The sequence below is a fragment of the Felis catus genome, chromosome D1 (assembly GCF_018350175.1).
Source record: "Felis catus isolate Fca126 chromosome D1, F.catus_Fca126_mat1.0, whole genome shotgun sequence".
NCBI classification, from domain to species: domain Eukaryota; kingdom Metazoa; phylum Chordata; class Mammalia; order Carnivora; family Felidae; genus Felis; species Felis catus.
The window spans coordinates 5,600,126-5,621,675 of NC_058377.1; the positions used below are offsets into that span (position 1 = coordinate 5,600,126).

Genomic DNA, 21,550 nt, shown 5'->3' on the forward strand with positions numbered 1-21,550 from the left:
ATAATTTTAATTAATTAATTAACTGTGCCATTATTTGTTTAATGTCTATCCCCAATGCTCAATTTATAAGCACCAAACAATATGGACCATGCCACTATGCTCCAATGCCTAGCTTAGTATGTAGAATAGAGTAGGTGATAATTATTTGTTGAAGATAAATCAATAAACATATAAAAAGAATTTAGCATGGTACCTAGCTAAATTAGGCATTTGGTAAATATCAATGTCTACTATAGATTGAATGTTTGTGTCCCCCCAAATTCCTATGTTGAAACTCAATCCTCAATGTGATGATATTGGGATATAGGAGGTGATTAGAGACCTTTGGGAGGGCTCTACACTCATGAATGAGATTTGAGTCCTTATAAAAGAGACCACAGAAGGTAAATATCCTTGTCCCTTCCAGTATGTGAGGACATGGCAAGAAGACAGCCATCTATGAGCCAGGAAGTGGATCCTCTCTAGACAGTGAATCTGCCGACACCTTGATCTTGGAACTCCCAGCCTCCAAAACTGTGAGGAATAAATTTCTGTTGTGTATAAGCTACCTGGTGTGGTATTTTTGTTATAGCAATCCATATGGATGCAGACACTCTTCTTCCCTCCCTTCATAGCAAATTCCCCAAGACATTCCTTCTAGCCCTGCTGTTCTTTCAATTGGATGGAGGTGGAATCAGTTGCTTGCACTGTTCATTAATTCACAAGGTATTTACTGCAGATAGTGTTATTATGTGGAAAATTCAACTCTCTTTTTTATGGGCAGAAAAAAATCCCAAGAACAATGATCTGCTGAGCACAATTTATGTGTCAACCACAACAAAATGTTCTGTAAATACTACTGTTCCGACTTTATAGAAGCAGAAGGTAGGCACAGATATGTTACATGACTTAATTAAGTAACAAAGAATTAAAATGAGCTTTCCATGCTTCTGTTCAATACCCTTCCCTCTACTCTTAATTGTCATTGCACATGAGCAAATTCAACAGTCCTCAGCAGGCCTCCTGTGATGGTCAAAGAAATTTCTTTCATCATACAGCTGAAATATGCCCTATTGTTTATGAGACAGTGAAACGAGCAATGAAATTAGGTTAAGTGGGAAAAGAGAGAGGCACAAAGTTTCGTTTCCATGACAGCATAAAAAAATCTATACAATATCACACTTTGAGGGGCACCTGCGTGGCTCAGTGGGTTGAGCATCTGACTCTTGATTGCAGCAGCTTGGGTCATAATCCGAGGGTCATGTGATTGACACCCAAGTTGGGCTCTGCACTGACAGCTCAGAGCCTGCTTGGGATTCTCTCTCTCCCTTTCTCTGTGCCCCTCCCCTACATTCACTGTACACAAACAAACAACCTTAAAAAAATATATCAAACTTTGAGTACTCAAGGAAAATAGGAAATTAAAAATATTGCTTTGGACTATATTAAGAACAGTATTATCTTAATAGGCAGCTTTAATACATTGCAACATCTTGGCACAAGCATGTGCATACACACACACACACACACACACACACACACACACAGAGCTGGATCAGAAGTCCAACAAAAGTTTTGCTTCAGCTGATTTCTCATAGTTTTCTAAATTCTTAAAAATCCTGTTAACAATTTCAAAGCTTGACCACTCTCAACAATAGCCAAATTATGGAAAGAGCCTAAATGTCCATCAACTGATGAATGGATAAAGAAATTGTGGTTTATATACACAATGGAATACTACGTGGCAATGAGAAAGAATGAAATATGGCCCTTTGTAGCAACGTTGATGGAACCTGAGAGTGTGATGCTAAGTGAAATAAGCCTTACAGAGACAGACAGATACCATACGTTTTCACTCTTATGTGGAGCCTGAGAAACTTAACAGAAACCCATGGGGGAGGGGAAGGAAAAAAAAAAAAGAGGTTAGAGTGGGAGAGAGCCAAAGCATAAAAGACTCTTAAAAACTAAGAACAAACTGAGGGTTGATGGGAGGTGGGAGGGAGGGGAGGGTGGGTGATGGGTATTGAGGAGGGCACCTTTTGGGATGAGCACCGGGTGTTGTATGGAAACCAATTTGACAATAAATTTCATATATTGAAAAAAAATAAAATGAAAAAAAAAGAAAAAGAAAAAGAAATAAAAGGCATCCAAATTGGAAAAAGAAACAATTTCAAAGCTTGAAAAATGCATCAAAATATGCAAACATTTATAATCAAATAACTGAATTTAAGAGAACAATGTTAAATTCTCATTTTTTTACTTTAAAAAAACTTTACAAAAATAAACCCAAATCATTTCAAATTTTTCATATTTGAATAACCAGTAATAGAGAATCAGTAGGTTGATTTTCACTTTAGGAACATTCTCCCAGCCAACTACATACAGCTCCAACAGTGAGTATTTAGAATCTTAGAATCTTGTGGAATGATGTGATCTTTTGGGATTTTCTTCTATCTATCCCATCAAAAGATCACAGCCTGTGTCTGAATTACTCCAGTAACCAGAGCATATAGCTCTAGCCAATCTATTTCATTTTGGGGAACAGCAACCTTCGTAAGGATAGTCTACTGTGCCTTAAGTATTTTTTTTAACTTCTGCATAAGGATTCTCTTTAGCTTCCTGGAGCCAAAGAGAACAAATCTTTATGAAATCCAACACATATTAAAAACTAGTACAGGGGCACCTGGGTGGCTCTGTAGGTTGAGTGCCCAACTTTAGCTCAGGTCATGATCTCTCATGGTTTGTAAGTTTGAGCCCCACATTGGGCTCACTGCTGTCAGTGCAGAGCCCACTTTGGATCCTCTGTCCGCTTCTCTGTCTGCTTTTCCCCCGCTTGCACTCTCTCTCTCAAAAATGAATAAACATTTAAAAAATAATAATAAAATAAAAATAGTACATATTTTTTGAATGCCTTAAAAAAGGAGACCTAGGGGCGCCTGGGTGGCGCAGTCGATTAAGCGTCCGACTTCAGCCAGGTCGCGATCTCATGGTCGGTGAGTTCGAGCCCCGCGTCGGGCTCTGGGCTGATGGCTCAGAGCCTGGAGCCTGTTTCCGATTCTGTGTCTCCCTCTCTCTCTGCCCCTCCCCCGTTCATGCTCTGTCTCTCTCTGTCCCAAAAATAAATAAACGTTGAAAAAAAAAAAAGGAGACCTAGTTATAGTCTTAACTCTAGGCTAAAATTCAAATCACAATTTAAAGACTCAAACTCAACCTCCAGCCATTATTTCAAGAGCCTTGTGTTCATAATAAAGGGCTTTGGATATTCTTTCTTTTTGCTCTCTGAACAGTCCTGTGATGTACCCACTGTTTCATCCTAAAGGTATGAAATTTGCCTCGTGGTTGTCGGTTACTGGATGCAGGATACCACATTATGAAATATATATATAAAAGCTAGAACAACCTTTGGTCCTAGTTCTGCATCTAACTTATTAGGAACAGTAGCTGTCTGATATGTGAATGATCTCAACCACTGTTGTCTACAATATGAGCTCTTAGCTGAATCAAAACCAAATTCAAATAACATCTCCGCCACTTACTCAGCTCATCTTCAAAAGGGACATAAGAACACCTATGACACAGTGCTCTTCTGGAAAATAAATATCACAATTAAGGCATTCAGCACTGTGTTAGAACACAGCTTATATTTAGTATACGTGAAGTCCACTTCTTTAGTTCCACTTTGCTTTAAGAAATAGTCACTTTTTAAACCACTGGCTTTTAAGTGGTAAGAAGTGGGAGAATCACATTACATTTCTGCTACATAGAATTAAAGGTTAGTGAGGAGGATAACAGAATCAATCCAATTCAATAAGATTTGCAGATTGCACTGAGGCTATCCTATCAGATAAGTGAGAGGCAGCTGTCCTGTCTAGAAGACCAATTTCCATTTTAGTAAACACATCCAATACCCACGTATTACAAACCTTGATGGGAATATAACTGACATATTCACATTCTAAAGCTTGCCAGAAATCCTCTGCTAAATGGCCTAAGGGTAACAGAAATGATTATATAATGTAATAACTTTTTACAAAGAAAAGTTGATATCTGTAAGTGAAAAAAATTAAGTGTATTCATTTATTTTGAAAGAGAGAGAGAGCATGAGCAGGGGAGGAGCAGAGAGAAAGAGAGAGAGAGAATCCCAAGCAGGCTCTGCGCCATCAGCATGGAGCCTGACACGGGCTTGAACCCATGAACTGTGGGATCATGACCTGAGCCGAAATCAAGAGTCAGATGCCCAGTGAACTGAGACACCCAGATTTCCCTAAGTGAAATTTTTAAGTAAACATATTGAAGTAACTCAACTAGGTGGGAAACTTAAAATTCCAAAGTGTACACAAACTAAAAGCTAGTTTCTCATAATGTTCTGATAAAGGTGTTAGTAACAAGGGCAAGCATGCTGTTGAGCTCAGAGCTTAACTTCTTACAGCTTAATACATAAAAGACATACACTGTGTAATAACATAGGCCCCATAAAGGCTAGTGAAAAATCTTTCACTTGTATCATGAGGTAACATTTACCCTTGTAGACACAGGAAATTCTAGCAACGTGGGTTCATATACTAAGAAAACTCGCTAGAGACTTGTTATCATAAATTTCCAGACTGTTTTTAGAATTGATAGGCCTTTCCTTGGTGTCTTATTCCAATCAGGCTGCAAATAACAAAATACCATAGGCTAGGTGGCTTAAAACACAGGAATTTCTTGGGGCGTCTGGGTGTCTCAGTCGGTTGACCACCCGAATCTTGATTTGGGCTCAGGTCATGATCTCGTGGTTCGTGAGTTCTAGCCCCACATCACACTCTGTGCTGATGGTGTGCTACCTGCTTGGGATTCTCTGTCTCCCTCTCTCTCTGCCCCTCCCCTGCTCACTCTCTCACTCTCCCTCAAAATAAATAGATTAATTAATTAATACAAACAAACAAACAAACAGGAATTTCTCTCTCACAGTTTTGGTGGCTCGGAAATCCAAGACCGAGGTGCAGCCTGATTTGGTTCACTGGGGAAGGTGGACCTCCTGGCTTGCAGAGACTTCTCCCTGTGTCCTCGCTTGGCAGAAAGAGAAGGAACTCTGGTCTCTTCCTCTTCTTCTAAGGACACTGATCCCATCACAGGGCCCCTTCCTCATCATGTCATCTAATCCGGATCCCCCTTCCAAAGGCCCCACCTCCCAATGCCATCACAGTGGGGCTTCGGGTTTCAACAAAAGAAGTTGGGGAGGACACAAGCATTCAGCCCATGACACCTGGTAGCATAAAAATCAACCACCATCAATCTCTTAGCAGCGTCCACCACTCTTGAGGTGATTAAAAAATCAATAGAGATAAAAAGAACAACCCCCGAACACTTTGATCAATTCACCAAGACACTTCATCAATTTTGATTTCTGCTTGGCAATCCACGTTATCTTAGCCTTCTTTCTATTTCAGAATTTGCCACAACACTAAAAGAAGACAGTGTTTGAATATCGAAGGAAAATCATTGAGGATGTCAGATTAGAACATAAAAAAAACATTTTAAGTTCCGTTTCATAGTGTTGGCAACAGACATTGCACAAGTCAATGTTACTTAAAGAAGCACTGTTATCTTCATAGATGCCATATTGTAACTTGGGTTATTCAGATAAAAGTGCAGAGAGACTGTGGGCCCGTCTTCAGGAATGAGGATCCATGAGGCTCCAGTAAAGGTCATACAAATAATGCATTTCTGGGAGCTTCTCTCTTAGCCCTTATTTTACCTCTCTCCATACCCTTCCTTCATAGACTTTCTCTGGCATACAATGTAATTCTAATAACCAGAAAGAATGAACCCAAGAAAATGAGCATTTTATCTATTTCTAATAATCACTGGCCACACAGTTATTCATGTACAAACACATGCACATCCAAGCATGTGCCTATCAAACACCCACCCCTCTACTCACCATATATGCCCAGAAACACCTATGTGAGAAAGGATAGTTAACATTTACAGTCACTACTATGGACCAGACACTGTAATAAGCACTTTACAGGTATTTCATTTAAAAGCTCATAAAATGAGGGGCGCCTGGGTGGCTCAGTCGGTTAAGCGTCTGACTTTGGCTCAGGTCATGATCTCACAGCTCATGGGTTTGAGCCCCGCATCAGGCTCTGTGCTGACAATTCAGAGCCTGGAGCCTGCTTCAGATTCTGTGTCTGTCTGTCTGTCTGTCTCTCTCTCTCTCTCTCTCTCTCTATCTCTCTCTCTGCTCCTCCCCTGCTCACACTCTTTCTCTCTCAAAAATAAACATTAAAAAAATAATTATTAATTAATTAATTAAAAGCTCATAAAATGGAACTATGAGAAAGATGAAATTGGTCTATTAACAGACGGTGGGACTGAAGGAGAGCAGTTGACTAAGCAGTTAAATGTAGAAAGACCAGAACTCCAGGTAGCGTACTTTCGGGAACACTGGGATTTAGTCACTTTAGCAGACTGTGATGCCGAGAACATGCAAAAGCACCCAACCTCCTTCTTGTTTCTCCCTTATCTCCATCCCCAGTGCTTGCCAAAGGCAAAAATTTAAAGGCAAAACCCTCGTCAGGAAATTTCTAGGGCATTATGGTATTTTGAAAGTGACAATGCAATCCCCCTAGTAGAAAAGATATCAGAACGGAACGCTTATCTGCAACTTTCACCTTACCTTAGAAAGCATATAAATTAGTTCTTCCCTACTCATTAAAATCAGGCTAAAAATATATACTAATTTCCATAACATTTGTGTAGGCTTCTATGGGAGTCATAGCCTGTTATCAAGCGAGCAAGTCAAACATGTTTATTGAATGAGTGAATGAATGATGAGAATATATGTATTTTTTACTTCAGAAATTCCTCTTTTCTAGACTTACTAGAAGACACTGTGACTTCATTTCCAGCAAAAATAAATGGCACTGATGTGCTCCAAAGCACTGAAAAGAACTAGTATAAAGTGTTCGTAGCTTTTAATTTCAAAAGTATATGCACTGATCGTTGAAGCAGAAAATATGTAAATGTTGGGGGGGGGGCGGAAATGAACCAGTCACCCACTCCTTATTAAATGGAACTGGCACTCAGTGCTGGGAAATGGAGTAAAATGATATACATGTATTTCTAAAATTCCAAGAATAATCTAAGTACTTAAGCACTTTAAAAGGCTATTTTATCATAAAATAAAACAAGGGGGAAAGGAGGCACTTGGGTATTTTTTTTCCTGCAGAATCACATTCACGCTAGACTGATAGCCTTGAGCTCCTGCTTAATTTTATGAAAGCTGGCTGCAGGGCCAGTGAACAAAGGCTTTAGTAGCTCTATAGTGGCACAAGATATATCAAAATTCTCAAAGCATAGAGTTGTGTGGCCTGGTAACTTCAGGTGCGAAACGTCTGCTTTCAGTTCCTACTAAGTAGGTTAAAGATGGGGATGCCAGTCTGGTACAGCTACCTGCCCAATTTACAAACCACTAGCTTACCCACGAAAAGCAGAGGCAGTCTTTACCAAAACGTCTGAATCTGAAGGGATACATGACTCTCAGTTTCCCTGGGGTATTAACAACATGCCTACTCACACCTGACCACTGACCGTCTGCTACTGGGTAGGAAACCTTCCTACTGCGGATATGTATCACTGTTCACTTCTGCATTCTGTATTCATTTTTAGAATGTACAGGCTTTTCCCCACATAGTAGTTAAGGAGTTACAGTTAAAAGGAGAGTATAATTAATAGACAGACTGAACAATTTACATAAATTATGTGAAATGTATATCATGTTAATGGCTTTCTAGCCCTTTTTATTGGTACTGTATTTACTGAAGTTTGGAGGTTATAAAGTCAACAGTGTTTCCATTGGCCTTCAGAGATTTTCAGAACTCAAGCTACCTGGCAATTTTCAAATTGTATTCACATCAAGAGTGTCCCCAAATATGTTCTACTCACTTTCAAGAATGGAAAGAATTAACCTGCTAACTCTAGTATCTCTGTGGGTCTAATTCCTGTTTCAGCATTTAAAAGCTCAGTGGGGGCGCCTGGGTCAGATGAGAGACTGACTCTTGGTTTCGGCTTAGGTCACGATCTTGTGGTCTTGTGAGTTTTGCTCCCTGTGGGGCTCTGTTCCAACAGTCCGGAACCTGACCAGGGTTCTCTCTCTCCCTCCTTCTCTGCCCCTCCCCAACTCGCGCTGTCTCTGTCTCTTTCAAAATAAAGAAATAAATTTAAAGAAAAAATTATAAAAGCTCAGTGGACATCTCTACATCCTGTGATGAGGTTTCCATACTTGGTTACCTGTTGACTCTACCAAGGGGGTCCTATGCATCCTCTGGCTCTAATGCTGGTGCTGGTCAGGGAAGACTCTAGTTCTGTATCAGTTTGGCCTGATGCCTGTCTTCATACTTGCTGCCTGGACACACTGCCTGGTTTCTGGTTCCTGTAATCCAGCCTCTGTGCCAAGGTTTTGCTCCCCAATGAGTCTGGATTTCTGTTCCTTCCTACCTTGCCGGACAGCTTTTCCACTTGAACTTAAACTACTTGCATTCCCTTGTCAATATGAACTTTGTGTTGTTCTTCAGATGCTCAACATCAGGTTCCCTGACCTAACAGATCGGCTCCTGGCATTTTCTGGCTGCTGCATCGTGTCTTTCTACCCCTTCTCCCCAACCCAAGCCTGGCAGTGTTACTCAATGTTTAACTTCACTGACAGCTGCAAACCAAGTTTTCAGTTTGCAATAGAAATGCTCCTTCTACCCCCACCACAAAAGAGGAAAGGATTTTATTACTGGTATTCTTTAAGGGATGCCTTGGCAAAATGATTTTAAAAATCAACTTTTATTCAATTTTATTATTTTAAGATTATATTGCCCTTTGCCTACACTAGGGATCATTGATCCCACTGTACCATTTCTGGCATGTTATTTATCCATAAAATTAAGAGAGAAGATGCTACTGGTTTCTGACCAAAAAAGGAGAATGGCAGAGGCAAGAGTCCCCAACTTTTAAATGCAGCTTCTCAAAGCTCTGAACTATTTGCTCCTGGAAGGGAATTGGGCAGATTTGGGCAAAGTGGTCATATGATTTTTCTTCATCACCTGACATGATGATCATGTAACATCGTTTTAACAACAGTTCCACTTTATTATTATTATTATTATTATTATTATTATTATTATTATTATTTTACCTTTGAATAGATCACAGCCCAGACTTGTGACAATATTGTAGGCTTTAGAACCAGACAAGCTGTGGTTCATATTCTGATTTCTGAGTCACACTGTCTGGATTCTTTAACCTTTCTAAAACTCCATTTGCTTACCTGAAAATGGAGATCAAGAAACAACTCCACATGCTAGTCATGGGAGATGCAGTTAGATATTTTATTCTTTCCTCACACACACTGGATGCGCTATTGGTATGTATATCCAAAACATACAAAGCAGTCACATGAGGCATATTCCCGTATGTCCAGATATACCTGTCTGAAAACTAACAATGGTGGCTACCATGTACATTTACTACTATGGAGCAGTTGCTGTTCTAAGCATTTTGCAGGGATCAGCTCATTGAAAAACAACTCTGAGGTAGACACACTTAGTATCTGAACCTTATAGGTTACAGAAATGGAGAAAAGTGAAGTTTAAAAAGTGGCTGCAGGTGTAAAGATGAGAACTCTATGAAGAGCATTAAGAAAGCACTGGGATGCTGCACTGTTGCCTAAGTGGAAAGCGGAGAACTAAGGGCTCACTTACCCTCCTTGCTTATCCCTTATTTCTAAGTGATGGGTTTGCCAGAGATAAAAATATAAAATGAGGCAAAACCCTCATTATTCAATGTTATTATCACCATCATCATCACCACCACCACCACTACCACCATCGTCATCATCTATATGCCAATGATTTAAAAAGTTAGAGATACTGGCTCTTTGTTCATCCCCTACACCATATAAAACCCAAGGAGCAAAATGTTATATTGTGCATTATTATGCCAACTTTTTACTAAATATTTGCTTTTCTAATCATAAAAGGATCAAAATTATAACCCATGCTTCCTTCAATTTACCTAACTTTTACTTAGTATCCATATACCTGGGACATCTTCGCAGCCAAGTGCTGTAAAGGCTTTAATTTTCTCAATGCCAGTAATATGCCCATTAAAATCTCTAGCTTCCTCCTATACCTCCTTCTTTACAGAAGGTTTACTCCTCATTTGGCCTAATTTAGCTGAATCCTAACCCTGGAATTAGAGTCCATCACTGCACCATCTTCCCTAACGATAGGAAAGCATGGAATAATAACATGATCAAGAAAAGGACAACCATCAATTTGGAAAGGAGAGTCTCACTAGGCAATAGCAGGCTTTGAATGACCCCCTGTGGGGCACTCTCTCTAGGTCTTTCTTGGTATTCAGATTTACCTGGTTTCCTTTCACATTTCCAATATAAAAGTGGGTTCCAGTTCGAGCCCCGTCGGGCTCTGGGCTGATGGCTCAGAGCCTGGAGCCTGTTTCCGATTCTGTGTCTCCCTCTCTCTCTGCCCCTCCCCCGTTCATGCTCTGTCTCTCTCTGTCCCAAAAATAAATAAATGTTGAAAAAAAAAATTTTTTAAAGTGGGTTCCACGGGGCGCCTGGGTGGCTCAGTCAATTGAGCCTCCAACTTTGGCTCAGGTCATGATCTCACAGTTCGTGAGTTCAAGCCCCGCGTTGGGCTCTGTGCTGACAGCTCAGAGCCTGGAGCCTGCTTCGGATTCTATGTCTCCCTCTCTCTCTGACCCTCCCCCATTCATGTTCTGCCTGTCTCTGTCTCAAAGATAAATAAACATTAAAAAATATTTAAAAAAGTCGATTCCACCATATTTTTCCTCATGGTATGATTATTCCAGAAAAATTCTACATGTACTTTAAGTCCAGCAAAAAGTCTTCTTAATTTTATGAAATCGGCAGGTATCTGGTCCTTTAAGAACTATACCACCTTTGGAATTTTTTTTCAATAGTAATTAAAAAAAAGAGCAGATAGCTCATGGTACAAAAGAGCACTGTGTAAATTTTCTAGAAAATAAGCTGATCTGCTTATGATGATTAGAAATCTCAGATTAGGCATATAAGAGGATTTCTACTTTATATTCCTCTTAATGCATTTCTCACAATGTATGTTGTTTTATCTTATACAAGGCTAATATTCTTTCTTTATTTAGTCTTTCCCTCTGTGTGGCCATGCCATCATCACTCTGGCTTCAGCACATAACGTTTTCCTTGTCTGAACCCTAAATTCAACCCATATAAACCTGAGGAGACATCAAAGCTGCCCTAGATACCTATTTAAGATACATCCACATACTGGCATCAAAGACATGTTAAAAACACCAGGCCTTAAAATAATATCACTGTATAATTTATTGCTAAAATTTCCAAACAAGTTCAGTTTAAGAGAATTTGTGAACCAGGAATGTTTGTTTCTCTTTCTCTCTCTTTCTCTATCTCTCTGATAGATATAGATATATATAGATATATAAACACATACACACACACACATCCACACGCGCGCGCGCACACACACACACACACACACACACACACACACAAAGATGGAAAGCCCAGTCTTGAGCATCAGGGAAACAGTAGATCCATTTTATGTTAAAACTTGCTGATAATTTTTATCACTGTATGGAACTGCCCATGGTTAATATATATATATATATATATATATATATATATATATATATATATATAATATTCTGTGTGAGCCTCAAATTTTTCCATATATATATATAAACCATATATATAACCATATATATATATATATATATAACCATATATATGTGTGTGTGTGTGTATATATATATATATATATGACTGCCCATGGTTTATATATACATATGGAAAAATTTGAGGCTCACACAGAATATTCCCATATTTTTTTCTGTGGGGTATCCTAGCTTATTTCAAGGTAAAGGAAACACGATGTTGTGAAATCTGTATTTTTAAACCTTCAAATTGTTGTGGTACCCTCAGAAGATATCACATACCTTCTTTTCTCAAAACCTTGACACTTACATTTAAATCAAGGATTCCCTTGGTTTTTCAAAGGAGAATCTGTTTATCTGTTTATCATTTATCTGCATCTCATTTACTTGTAAAAACTTAGAGCCAAAATAACATGACTACTTTGGTTGGAGAAAGCTAACACAGCAAATCAGGGGTTCATAGAGGAAGGAGATTGGTGGTTGCTAAGATTAGTGCAGTAGGGCCCGCAGCCTGGAGAAAGGCATGTGCTGGCAAATTCAGGCCAATCTGTTCTACCTTTTGGAAATCACTGAGTGTAACAGTGACAACTCATTGTAGTTTCTCTCTGGTTTAAGATCAGACATTTGGCTATGTCTACCATACATTATGTAACAATAAATTATAAGGAAGTTGAAGATAATTTATAAGAACTTCTGTACAAGGCAAATCCTGCACATATACCAAACACTGAAAATTCACCTTGCCAAAGAGAAATATTTAGCAGCAGCTAAAATATTTAGCAGCAGCTACACATTATACATAATGGCACTAAAGAACACCTTTCTCCAAAGGAGAGACACCTTAATGAAAACACCCTCTGGGATAATAATATCAAACTACAATGTTTCTTTCCAAGTCTTCTTATGTGCAGATCACGCTATGAAAAAAAAAAAGTAGCAGTCTAGATGGTTTAGTAAGGAAGAAAATAAAAGCCTACAGTTCACTACTGTTAATTATACTAAAAGTGCTTTCTGTCCTTTATATAAAAAAGCCATATACCCTGACATTGTGTAATTCACGTGAAATTCTATGTAAAGTTACAGAATTATTCATTAGGTAGATATGATTCTGAATTGTTCAAGATAGCAGTTTTTAGTAAGAAAATAGTAAGGAGTTCACCAGATCAGACCAAAAAATGGTGACTCATTTTCAAAGCTCTTCCTTTATTTAGCTTGGAAGATTAAGATGCTTCCACTAAAAACCATTGGTCATTTGGTAATAGCTAGAACATTTCTAAGTATCCCTTTAGAATTAGAGAGTTATTTGACAATGCACTGCCAAATACTGATTAATCATCATATAACTGATACTGCAATGCATATTTTAACGTAACTTATTTCTTACTAACTGTCAAAATACAATACTTAGTTTATATTGGAATCCTGTTCTCTAAGAAAGACTAATTATGATGTTGTGCAAAGTTGCCTAGAATTCAGCACTTAAATTCTGTAATAATAATGAATGTAGAGAACTAGATCTGTAGAAGTTTTCCTTACTGAGCAATATTATGATTTGGTTACCTATAGTATGTCAATACTATGAATTGACTCACAATGGAAGTTCACTCATTAAACAGAAATACCTGTTACTTGGTATAAAATTTCTAAATTAAAGAGATTTCCATCATTTACTATCAAGTTTAAGTACCAAAAGAAAATTATACCCATGCAATTTAATTTACTATTAAAAAGTACTTGTGTACAAGCAATTAAACCCAAATACCTTGTAAATATCCAAAAATCCACACTGGTGGTCAAATCTGGTATACAGTTCATTCAGCATGCTGATCACCTGCATGGGGGTACACTGGGCACAGATGGCTGTGAAGCCAACAATGTCTGAAAAGAGCATGGTGACATCATCAAACTTTCTGGCCTGCACCTGCTGTCCTTGCCACAGCTGCTGAGCTACATCACCAGGGAAAATCGAATACAGAAGATCCACTGTTTTCTTTTTCTCTTCTTCCAGGGCCTGGTGAGTTCTTTCCAAGGTCGCCTTTAGTTTATCCATCCTCTTCTTCAAGCCATCTTGGGCCTTGGCCTGCTCGCCAACCAGAATGACATCTCGGGTGGCATCATGGATAGGGATGTCTGAGAGATGCAGCCCTCGGCCCATGAGTTCATCCAACTTGTCCACACATGGAGAGCCCAAGAATAAGATGGAATTTGACTCTGGAACATGGATCATCTGTCCCTTGACTTCCATCACCTGCAAAATTAACACGAAATTTTCATCAGCACTCTTCATACAAGTAGGTTCACAAAAAAGTTTATTTATGATGTTGATGAAGAGGAGGAACATGAAATGTGCTAGTAGCTATGCTGAATTTCTGCATTCGTATAAGCATATTTAAATATGGTTTGCAGCCAGTGTAAAAATTCATGGTTCTAAACAGAAATCTTTGTTATTATCTCCCACTCTGCCACTCTCCAAAGACAATGGTGAGATGAAGAGTGAGATCAATGAGAAATGAAGCAGGAAAACATTTTTTATTCAAGATGAAATTACACTCAGGCACATCATGAAACGGGCCTAGGAGTCAGTTCAAAACCTTTCAACCTGCTTAATAATAAAATTAGGATAAATCTATCTGTCAAAATAACTACATTCAATTGTCATTAAAATAAGACTCAGGAAAAAGTCCAGAAGATTAAAATAAATCAAAATTATTGTTTAGCCTTACGTAAGTCATTTTTCAAACAGTTTGTAGACCTTTGAATATGTAGTGGTTCTTGCACTGACTGGATTAGGGAATAATCCACTTGATCTTAAAAATAAAAATTTAGGGGAACCTGGATGGCTCAGTCGGTTAAGCCTATGATTCTTCATTTCAGCTCAGGTCATGATCTCACAGTCCTGAAATCAAGCCCAGCATGGGGGCTCTGTCCTGACAGCATGGAGCCTGCTTGGGATTCTCTCTCATTCTTTCTCTCTCTCTCTCTCTCTCTGCCCTTCCCTGCTCAGGTGAGCACACTGCCTCTCTCAAAATAACTAAATAAACATTTTTTAAAAAAAAGAAATTTATACTAGATATGATTAAGTCACTATTACTAGGAAGTAACTATCACTCAACTAGCATGTTCAACATAGGCTAAAAATAAACCCCGCAAATCAGAATAGCACTAATGGAATGCATCTAATAAGATAAAGAATCTTTAGAAATAGTACTTTAAATCCATCCCTCCTTTCTGTGCTCTTGGACTGGAGAAGCTGGGGAATGGACGTTTGATGTTTCCCATCAGTGAACACAGGTTTATGCTATCTCTGCTCAGCGCCCCACAGAACACTGCAAGGAAAGTAGCAGAGGCAGGAAAGGAAGTAGACATAGGAGGCGGCAATATGCATATAGTTATTTGGGTCAGAATAAGGTTTCTGATCTCACTTGGAGAGGAAAGGGGCTGTAATGACCTAGAAAGAACAGCATACTAGTTGGCCAGCAGAGACCGCCCATCCGTGTAACCTGTGTCACCTTCCATGGCCCCATGGAATGTGCTCAATAAATGTATCTTCCATTACTCTTCATAGCATGAAGTAGTTAAGCTGGTGGATGAAACTAGAGGCAGAGAACAAATATGTGGTAGGCCTGCAGCTATGTCTTACTTTGCTCCCCCTGTGCCATTCATCAAGATCTAGTATGGGGAAGGAGATACAATTGAGTCCATGCTTGATGCTGTACTTTTCACGAAATCAAACGTTGGCTTTATCTTGTGTAAAATTTCTGCTAGTGCTCAGTATTTCATCCTTTTAAGCATAATCCTCTCATTTATTCACTGATATATATGTCGTTTTCTATTTACTCGAACTGGGTGATAAACATAAAAGGGTAAAGGAAGATCCCCCTTCTCCAAGTTATCACAGTATGGTGGAGGGGACTGGAGAACAGCATGAAGAAGACACTTCTAGCTCCCTCATGCAACATGGGCTCTCAAAAGACTGCAGACTGTGGTTTGAGTATAGAGAAAATAATTGTTCTGAGAAGTATTTCCAGGTTGTTTTATACCTGCTTATACTAAAATTTATTTTTTAATTTTTTAATGTTTATTTATTTTTGAGACAGAGACAGACAGAGCACAATCAGGGGAGGGGCAGAGAGAGAGGGAAACACAGAATTTGAAGCAGCTCCAGGCTCCGAGTCGAAAGCACAGAGCCCAGTGTGGTGCTCAAACTCACGAACCACAAGATCATGACCTGAGCCAAAGTCAGACGCTCAACCAACTGAACCACCCAGGTGCCCCCTCAGATTACACTGAAGTTTAAATGAAAGAGCATGAGGTATGAGAAAAATAAACTTTCAAATCTGTCAGATTTCAGAAATTGGTAAGCATAATAAAAAGGAGTATTGGATGGGGCAAAAGGTTAAAGTCATCCTTTTAGAAATCTTGGTGGTAAGGTTCTGTTAAACTACCTGGGTCATTTTTATTTTAATGCACAGATATCTCTGTACTAATATTTACCAGTCTAACCAAGAAGTGATTGAAAACTGAGTAGCTCATGTAACTGCACACTATACATTTCTGTATTTCCACATATCCTGAATGTGGACTAACCAATGCTCCCATGAGACTCAAGTCTAGGAAGACAATCATTGGTAGCAGGCTTACAGCATGGTGAATAAAGAAGGATTTGGAAACAGTCAGACCTGGATTTGAATTCCAGTTCTCTGTACATTTAAATGGGCCAACTTATTTATACTTTCAAAGCTTTTGTTTCTTTATCTCTAAGATAGAGATGAAATGATAATTATGTTGATGAGGATGAGCCTGTAGCTAACTCAACACATCTGCTGAGTGCTTGCCATCAGCTAGGTACCGTGCTGAGTACTTAATCTACATGTTGTTAAATTTTACTGTACCCTATTACTGTTCTCCTTTTTTTTTTTTTTTTTTTTTACAAATTTAGGGAGGTTGGAGGCTTTCTAACAACGCACAGGCTAATAAACAGCAAAGTCAGCATTTTAAACCCAGAGGACATGCTCTAAGTCACTGAAGAAGCATGATGGGTAAGGATGTTGGGCAAGGCCAGAAGGGACAATAATAATTCTACATGTAAACCAATGTGATGGCAAAGTAACCTTATTGAGATATTCACAATAGGCATGAGAAAAGATAGAAGTTGTTGCTCTTGATATAGATGAAATAGTTACTTGTATGCCTATCCACTGATAGCAGGGTAGTAAAAAATTACTTCTATATGTGATTTCATTTTTAGGATATAACTTATGGATGCACGGACAAAATGATATGTCCTTGGTGTCCACAGAGGTCTTTGTTCTCACAGAGTAACATTCACTTCGAAGGATTAGATCCAGAAGGAAAAAACAAAAGTAGGAAACAAATGGCCAGCCTGAAAAACTTCTGTAACTTCACAAGAGTTGAGATTCTCCCTCTCTCAAGCCCCCTCCTGAGGCACTGCCCAGCTGGAGCCACCAGCAAGAAGGATCTTGCCACAAGGGCCCAGTCAGGAAGTATTCATATCCCACATGAATGAAAAAAACCTCTTTTGCATGAAGACACCAGGACATCTCTCCTCTGGGAGCTGGTTCTTCTCCCTTAAGCAGCATTAACAAGGCCTAATGGGAACCCTGGAAGCATAAAATAAACTCAACAGATGAAAATAGGACCATGTGAGCTCTGAAAATCACACTGTCATTGCAACTACTATCTACAAAAGTAGGCCAGGACCTGTATGCCAAACCTAAACACAGTGACTGCTTGTTAAAATTTTAAAAAAATTAAATAGGATCTGGTGTCTTCTAACATAATAGCCAAACTATCCAGGACATAATAGGACGCCAAGCATCATAATAAGAACCAGGAAAATCACATCTTGAATGAGAAAAGGCCATGAGTTGATGCCAACACTGAAATGAATCAGATATGGGAATTATCTGTCAAGAATCTTAAAGAACCCATCGTAAAATGTTTCAACAAGAAATTATAAATTCTTTTGAAAGGAATAAAAAATTAGAAAATCTTAGTAAGGCAACAGAAGATATAAAAATAACCAAAGTTGATTATAGAGCTGAAAAATGCACCAAAAAATAGAAAATTTGCTGGGTGGGCTCAAAAAGATGACACAGGAGGGAATCAGTGAATTTGAGAATAGTTCAAGAGAATTTACTCAACCTGAACAGAGAGAAAATAGACTAAAAAATAAAATAAAATGAACAGAGCTATAAGGACCTGCAGAACAACAACAACAACGACAACAATGACGACGACAATATCCGACCTTTTTATCATGGCAGTTCCAGGAGGAAAGGAGAAAGAAAGAACAGGAATGAAAAAGCATCTGGAAAAATAATGGCTGAAATATCTCAAATTTGACTAACAATATAAATCCACAGGTTCGACAAACTATGTGAACCTCAAATAGGATAAACACAAAGAAACCCACTGTAAGACACACCTTAATTAAACTTCTAAAAAATAAGTTCAAAGAAAAGACCTTGAAAGTATGCCTAATGAAAGGATGCATTACTTACAGGCAACACTAATTTGCATGGAAGTTTGTTTCTCATCTGAAACTATGGAGGCCAGGGGAAAGTAGCACAGTTGTTTAAATACCAAAAGAAAAGACTTGTCCACTGAATTCTCTATCTGGGGAAACTATTCTTGAAGAATGAAGGGAAAGTAACGACATCTGCAGCTAAAGAGACACTAAAAGTCTGTGTCCTAACAGACCTACCCTTAAAGTCTGGACAAAGAAAAGTTTTCAAACAGAAAGATAGTAAGAGAAGGAATCTTAGAGTATCAGAAAGGGGGGAAAAAAAACAACCGAAAAACTAGGAATATGGGTTCTTACCACAGAGTATCTTTCTCCTGAGTTGTCTAAATTAGATATAATGATTGAAACAAAAATTATAACACCATCTGCTCTCATCCCAAGTGTGCTTATAAGGGAGAAGCAGAGAGAGATTATGTGTGAACACACGTGCGGGCACACACATAACGATGTGGAGGAAGAGACACAGTGGAGTAATGTAACTATAAGCCAAGAAACACCAAGGTGTGCCAATAGCCACCAGAAGCCAGAAGAGTCAAAGAACAGATTCTCCTCCAGACCCTCTGCAGAGTCCATGGCCCTATCCACACTTCTGGTGCAGTTCTGGGGTGATGGTGGGGTTCAGAGCTGACAGTCAAGAAAGAATTCTTGAAAACATCTTTGGTGCAAAAAGGTGATTTTATTAACGCACGGGGACAGGACCTGTGGGCAGAAAGAGCTGCACTGGGGTTGCGAAGAGTGACTGATTATATACCTTCAGGTTGAAAGGGAGTTAGGGACAGTTCAAGTCTCTAAGGAATTTTGGAAGCAAGGTTTCCAGGACCTTGATGGGCTAGCTGCTATTAGGAAAGCTCCATTTATTACCGTTTAGTAAAACCTCAGTCATGAGACCCTTCAGATGTGTATCAGCAGCCATATGTTGAAGTATGATCGCCAACATATACTTGGGGGTTAAAGATAAAGGAGGTTTTCCAAGGAATTTTTAAGTAAGGAGACTCACAGGATCCGGGGAGGCGGGGGTGGGGGGTGGGGTGGGATAATGTTAAGCCAAGATTCCCTTTTGCCCCAGCACAGTGTCACCATTGAGGCAGCTAAGCTCCTAGAGGGAGGTCACTCTGCCTGTCTCAAGGACTTGTCAATGGGCTGTAGGCAGTAAGGGAATTTAATTTTTCATTTGTCTTAAGTTCCCACATCACCATGGCAAACACTTAAACCCCCTTACATCTTGATGAGGGTGATATTAGGGCTCCAGGAAATGGAGTCTATAGGTTTCTGCAGATTGGAGTATGGATAAGATTGTCTTTTTCTTGCAGTTTACTAAGTTATCTGTAAACTGAAGGAGACTCCTATCCTGCATGACTGTGATCTCTATCAGTAAACCATTTGTTTTCTTTCCTTTCCTTTGCTCTTGGGCAGCCAGGAGTGTCCGAGGAATGGCACCCAAATCCCACCTGCGGGTGCGGGATGCTATTAGCCTGTACTTTGCCCTCAGCTTGCCTTATGCTCCCTCATCACTTTGATTTTAAATTCTGACCTTCAGGACTGTGTAAGAATAAGTTTCTGTTGTTTTACATCACCAAATTTGTAGTAATTTGTTACAACAGCCGTACAGATTGAAAGAGCAAAGTTAGCAAATAAGACCTTACTGACACATATGGGAAGACCCACCCAACAGCAGCATGTACATAATTTTTTCAAGATCTCATGGAACACACACTAAGTCAGACCATATCCTGGGCTGCAAAAAGAAAAACCAGCACAACAAATGTTTTGACTTGGAATTATATACAATATGTTCTAAATGGTATAAAACTAGACATCAATCACCATAAAACATATTCATAACAGCCAAAACTGAAAAGAGTCCAGATGCATTTCAATGGATGAATGATAAAACCTAAAGAGGACTACTATCTAGTAAAATAAAGATGACCCTACTCACATAAGCCAAATTTTGGATTAATCTGTAAGGAACTCCACTAAGTGAAAAAAAATTCTCATTTAATAAAATAGAGCGCTTGCTTTCCTGTTTGCTTATTTCTTTTTATCATTCACCTGTTTGTGTTCTGATTCTTAGACTATAATTATCCAAAGAAATAAAGTGTTTTGAAATAAAAACTGTTATCTTCCAGAGGGCTATTGGTTTTTTGTAAATCTAACCTACTCTCTGTATTTGTAACAGCTACAATTTTTAAAAACTGTAAATTTTGTTTTGATCTTCTCTGGCAAGAATCCTTCATTAAATATTCTTATTTAAAGAGGCAATACGAAAATTCTTAAGTGAAATACACTAATGTACTTTACAAAAATTAAAAGAATTCTTATTTATTCATCTGTTTTATAAGTATTTACTTAGTATATATGACCTATCATTGCTATGCTATGCACTTTAAATATGTAGGAATTTAAGCAAAACATCTTTGCATTTTTTTTTATTTTTTTTTTTCAACGTTTATTTATTTTGGGGACAGAGAGAGACAGAGCATGTACGGGGGAGGGGCAGAGAGAGAGGGAGACTCAGAATCAGAAACAGGCTCCAGGCTCTGAGCCATCAGCCCAGAGCCTGACGCGGGGCTCGAACTCACGGACCGCGAGATCGTGACCTGGCTGAAGTCGGACGCTTAACCGACTGCGCCACCCAGGCGCCCCCATCTTTGCATTTTTAAAGAACTAAACAAATTCAATAGTAAAGTGGATGTATCTGGGGGAATATTAACATCTAAGGCTAATTATGATACTTATTCTGTACACTGAAATGTTGCCTTTGTTGAAATGAGATACAAAAAAATTCATACTGTTTATTGATGAAATCAGCAACCCCCCACCCCCCAAAAAAACACATAATCCCCAGACATTTCATCTTAGAAGAGAAATGCTTAGCATAGAAATGCTTGCTTCCCTCCTGCTTCGTGTATTTGTATTTACTTCATTGTTATTCTTCAAACCTCAAAACTTCATTCTAAAAATGGATTCAGGTTTTGTTTTGGTAGATAAGCTGGTAAACCACATAATGAAGTCATTTAATGTTCCACGATTAGATGCCACTTTTCTTTTTAAGTCACAGCAGGATTCATATAATATTTAAAGGAAATAGTTTTATGCTGCATAGTTGAAAGAAGTGTATCAGCAAACGTTTCATATTCTGTTGTGAAAATTTTCCAAATGTGAAAGGCTTATGTTTTGCTTTTAGATTCTTTATTCATTTTTTTATTGAAAATTTCACACAATGTGGGGAATATTAAAGTGATACATGGTGTTTAATACTTTGCACCCAGAGATGGCTCTTTTTTTCCCCCAAAG

The 21,550-nt window shown here is 38.7% G+C and overlaps 1 protein-coding gene across 4 annotated transcripts in view; it reads right to left on the bottom strand.

Moving 5' to 3' along the window:
* The window catches only part of GUCY1A2 (guanylate cyclase 1 soluble subunit alpha 2), a 307,596-nt gene that overhangs the window by 121,327 nt on the left and 164,719 nt on the right, over nt 1-21,550 (bottom strand). For all 4 annotated transcript variants that reach the window (XM_023239063.2, XM_045038213.1, XM_045038212.1 and 1 more), the window contains exon 5: nt 13,469-13,954. In XM_023239063.2, coding sequence (XP_023094831.2) covers nt 13,469-13,954 — 486 coding nt within the window. The remainder of the gene's footprint in view (nt 1-13,468; nt 13,955-21,550) is intronic.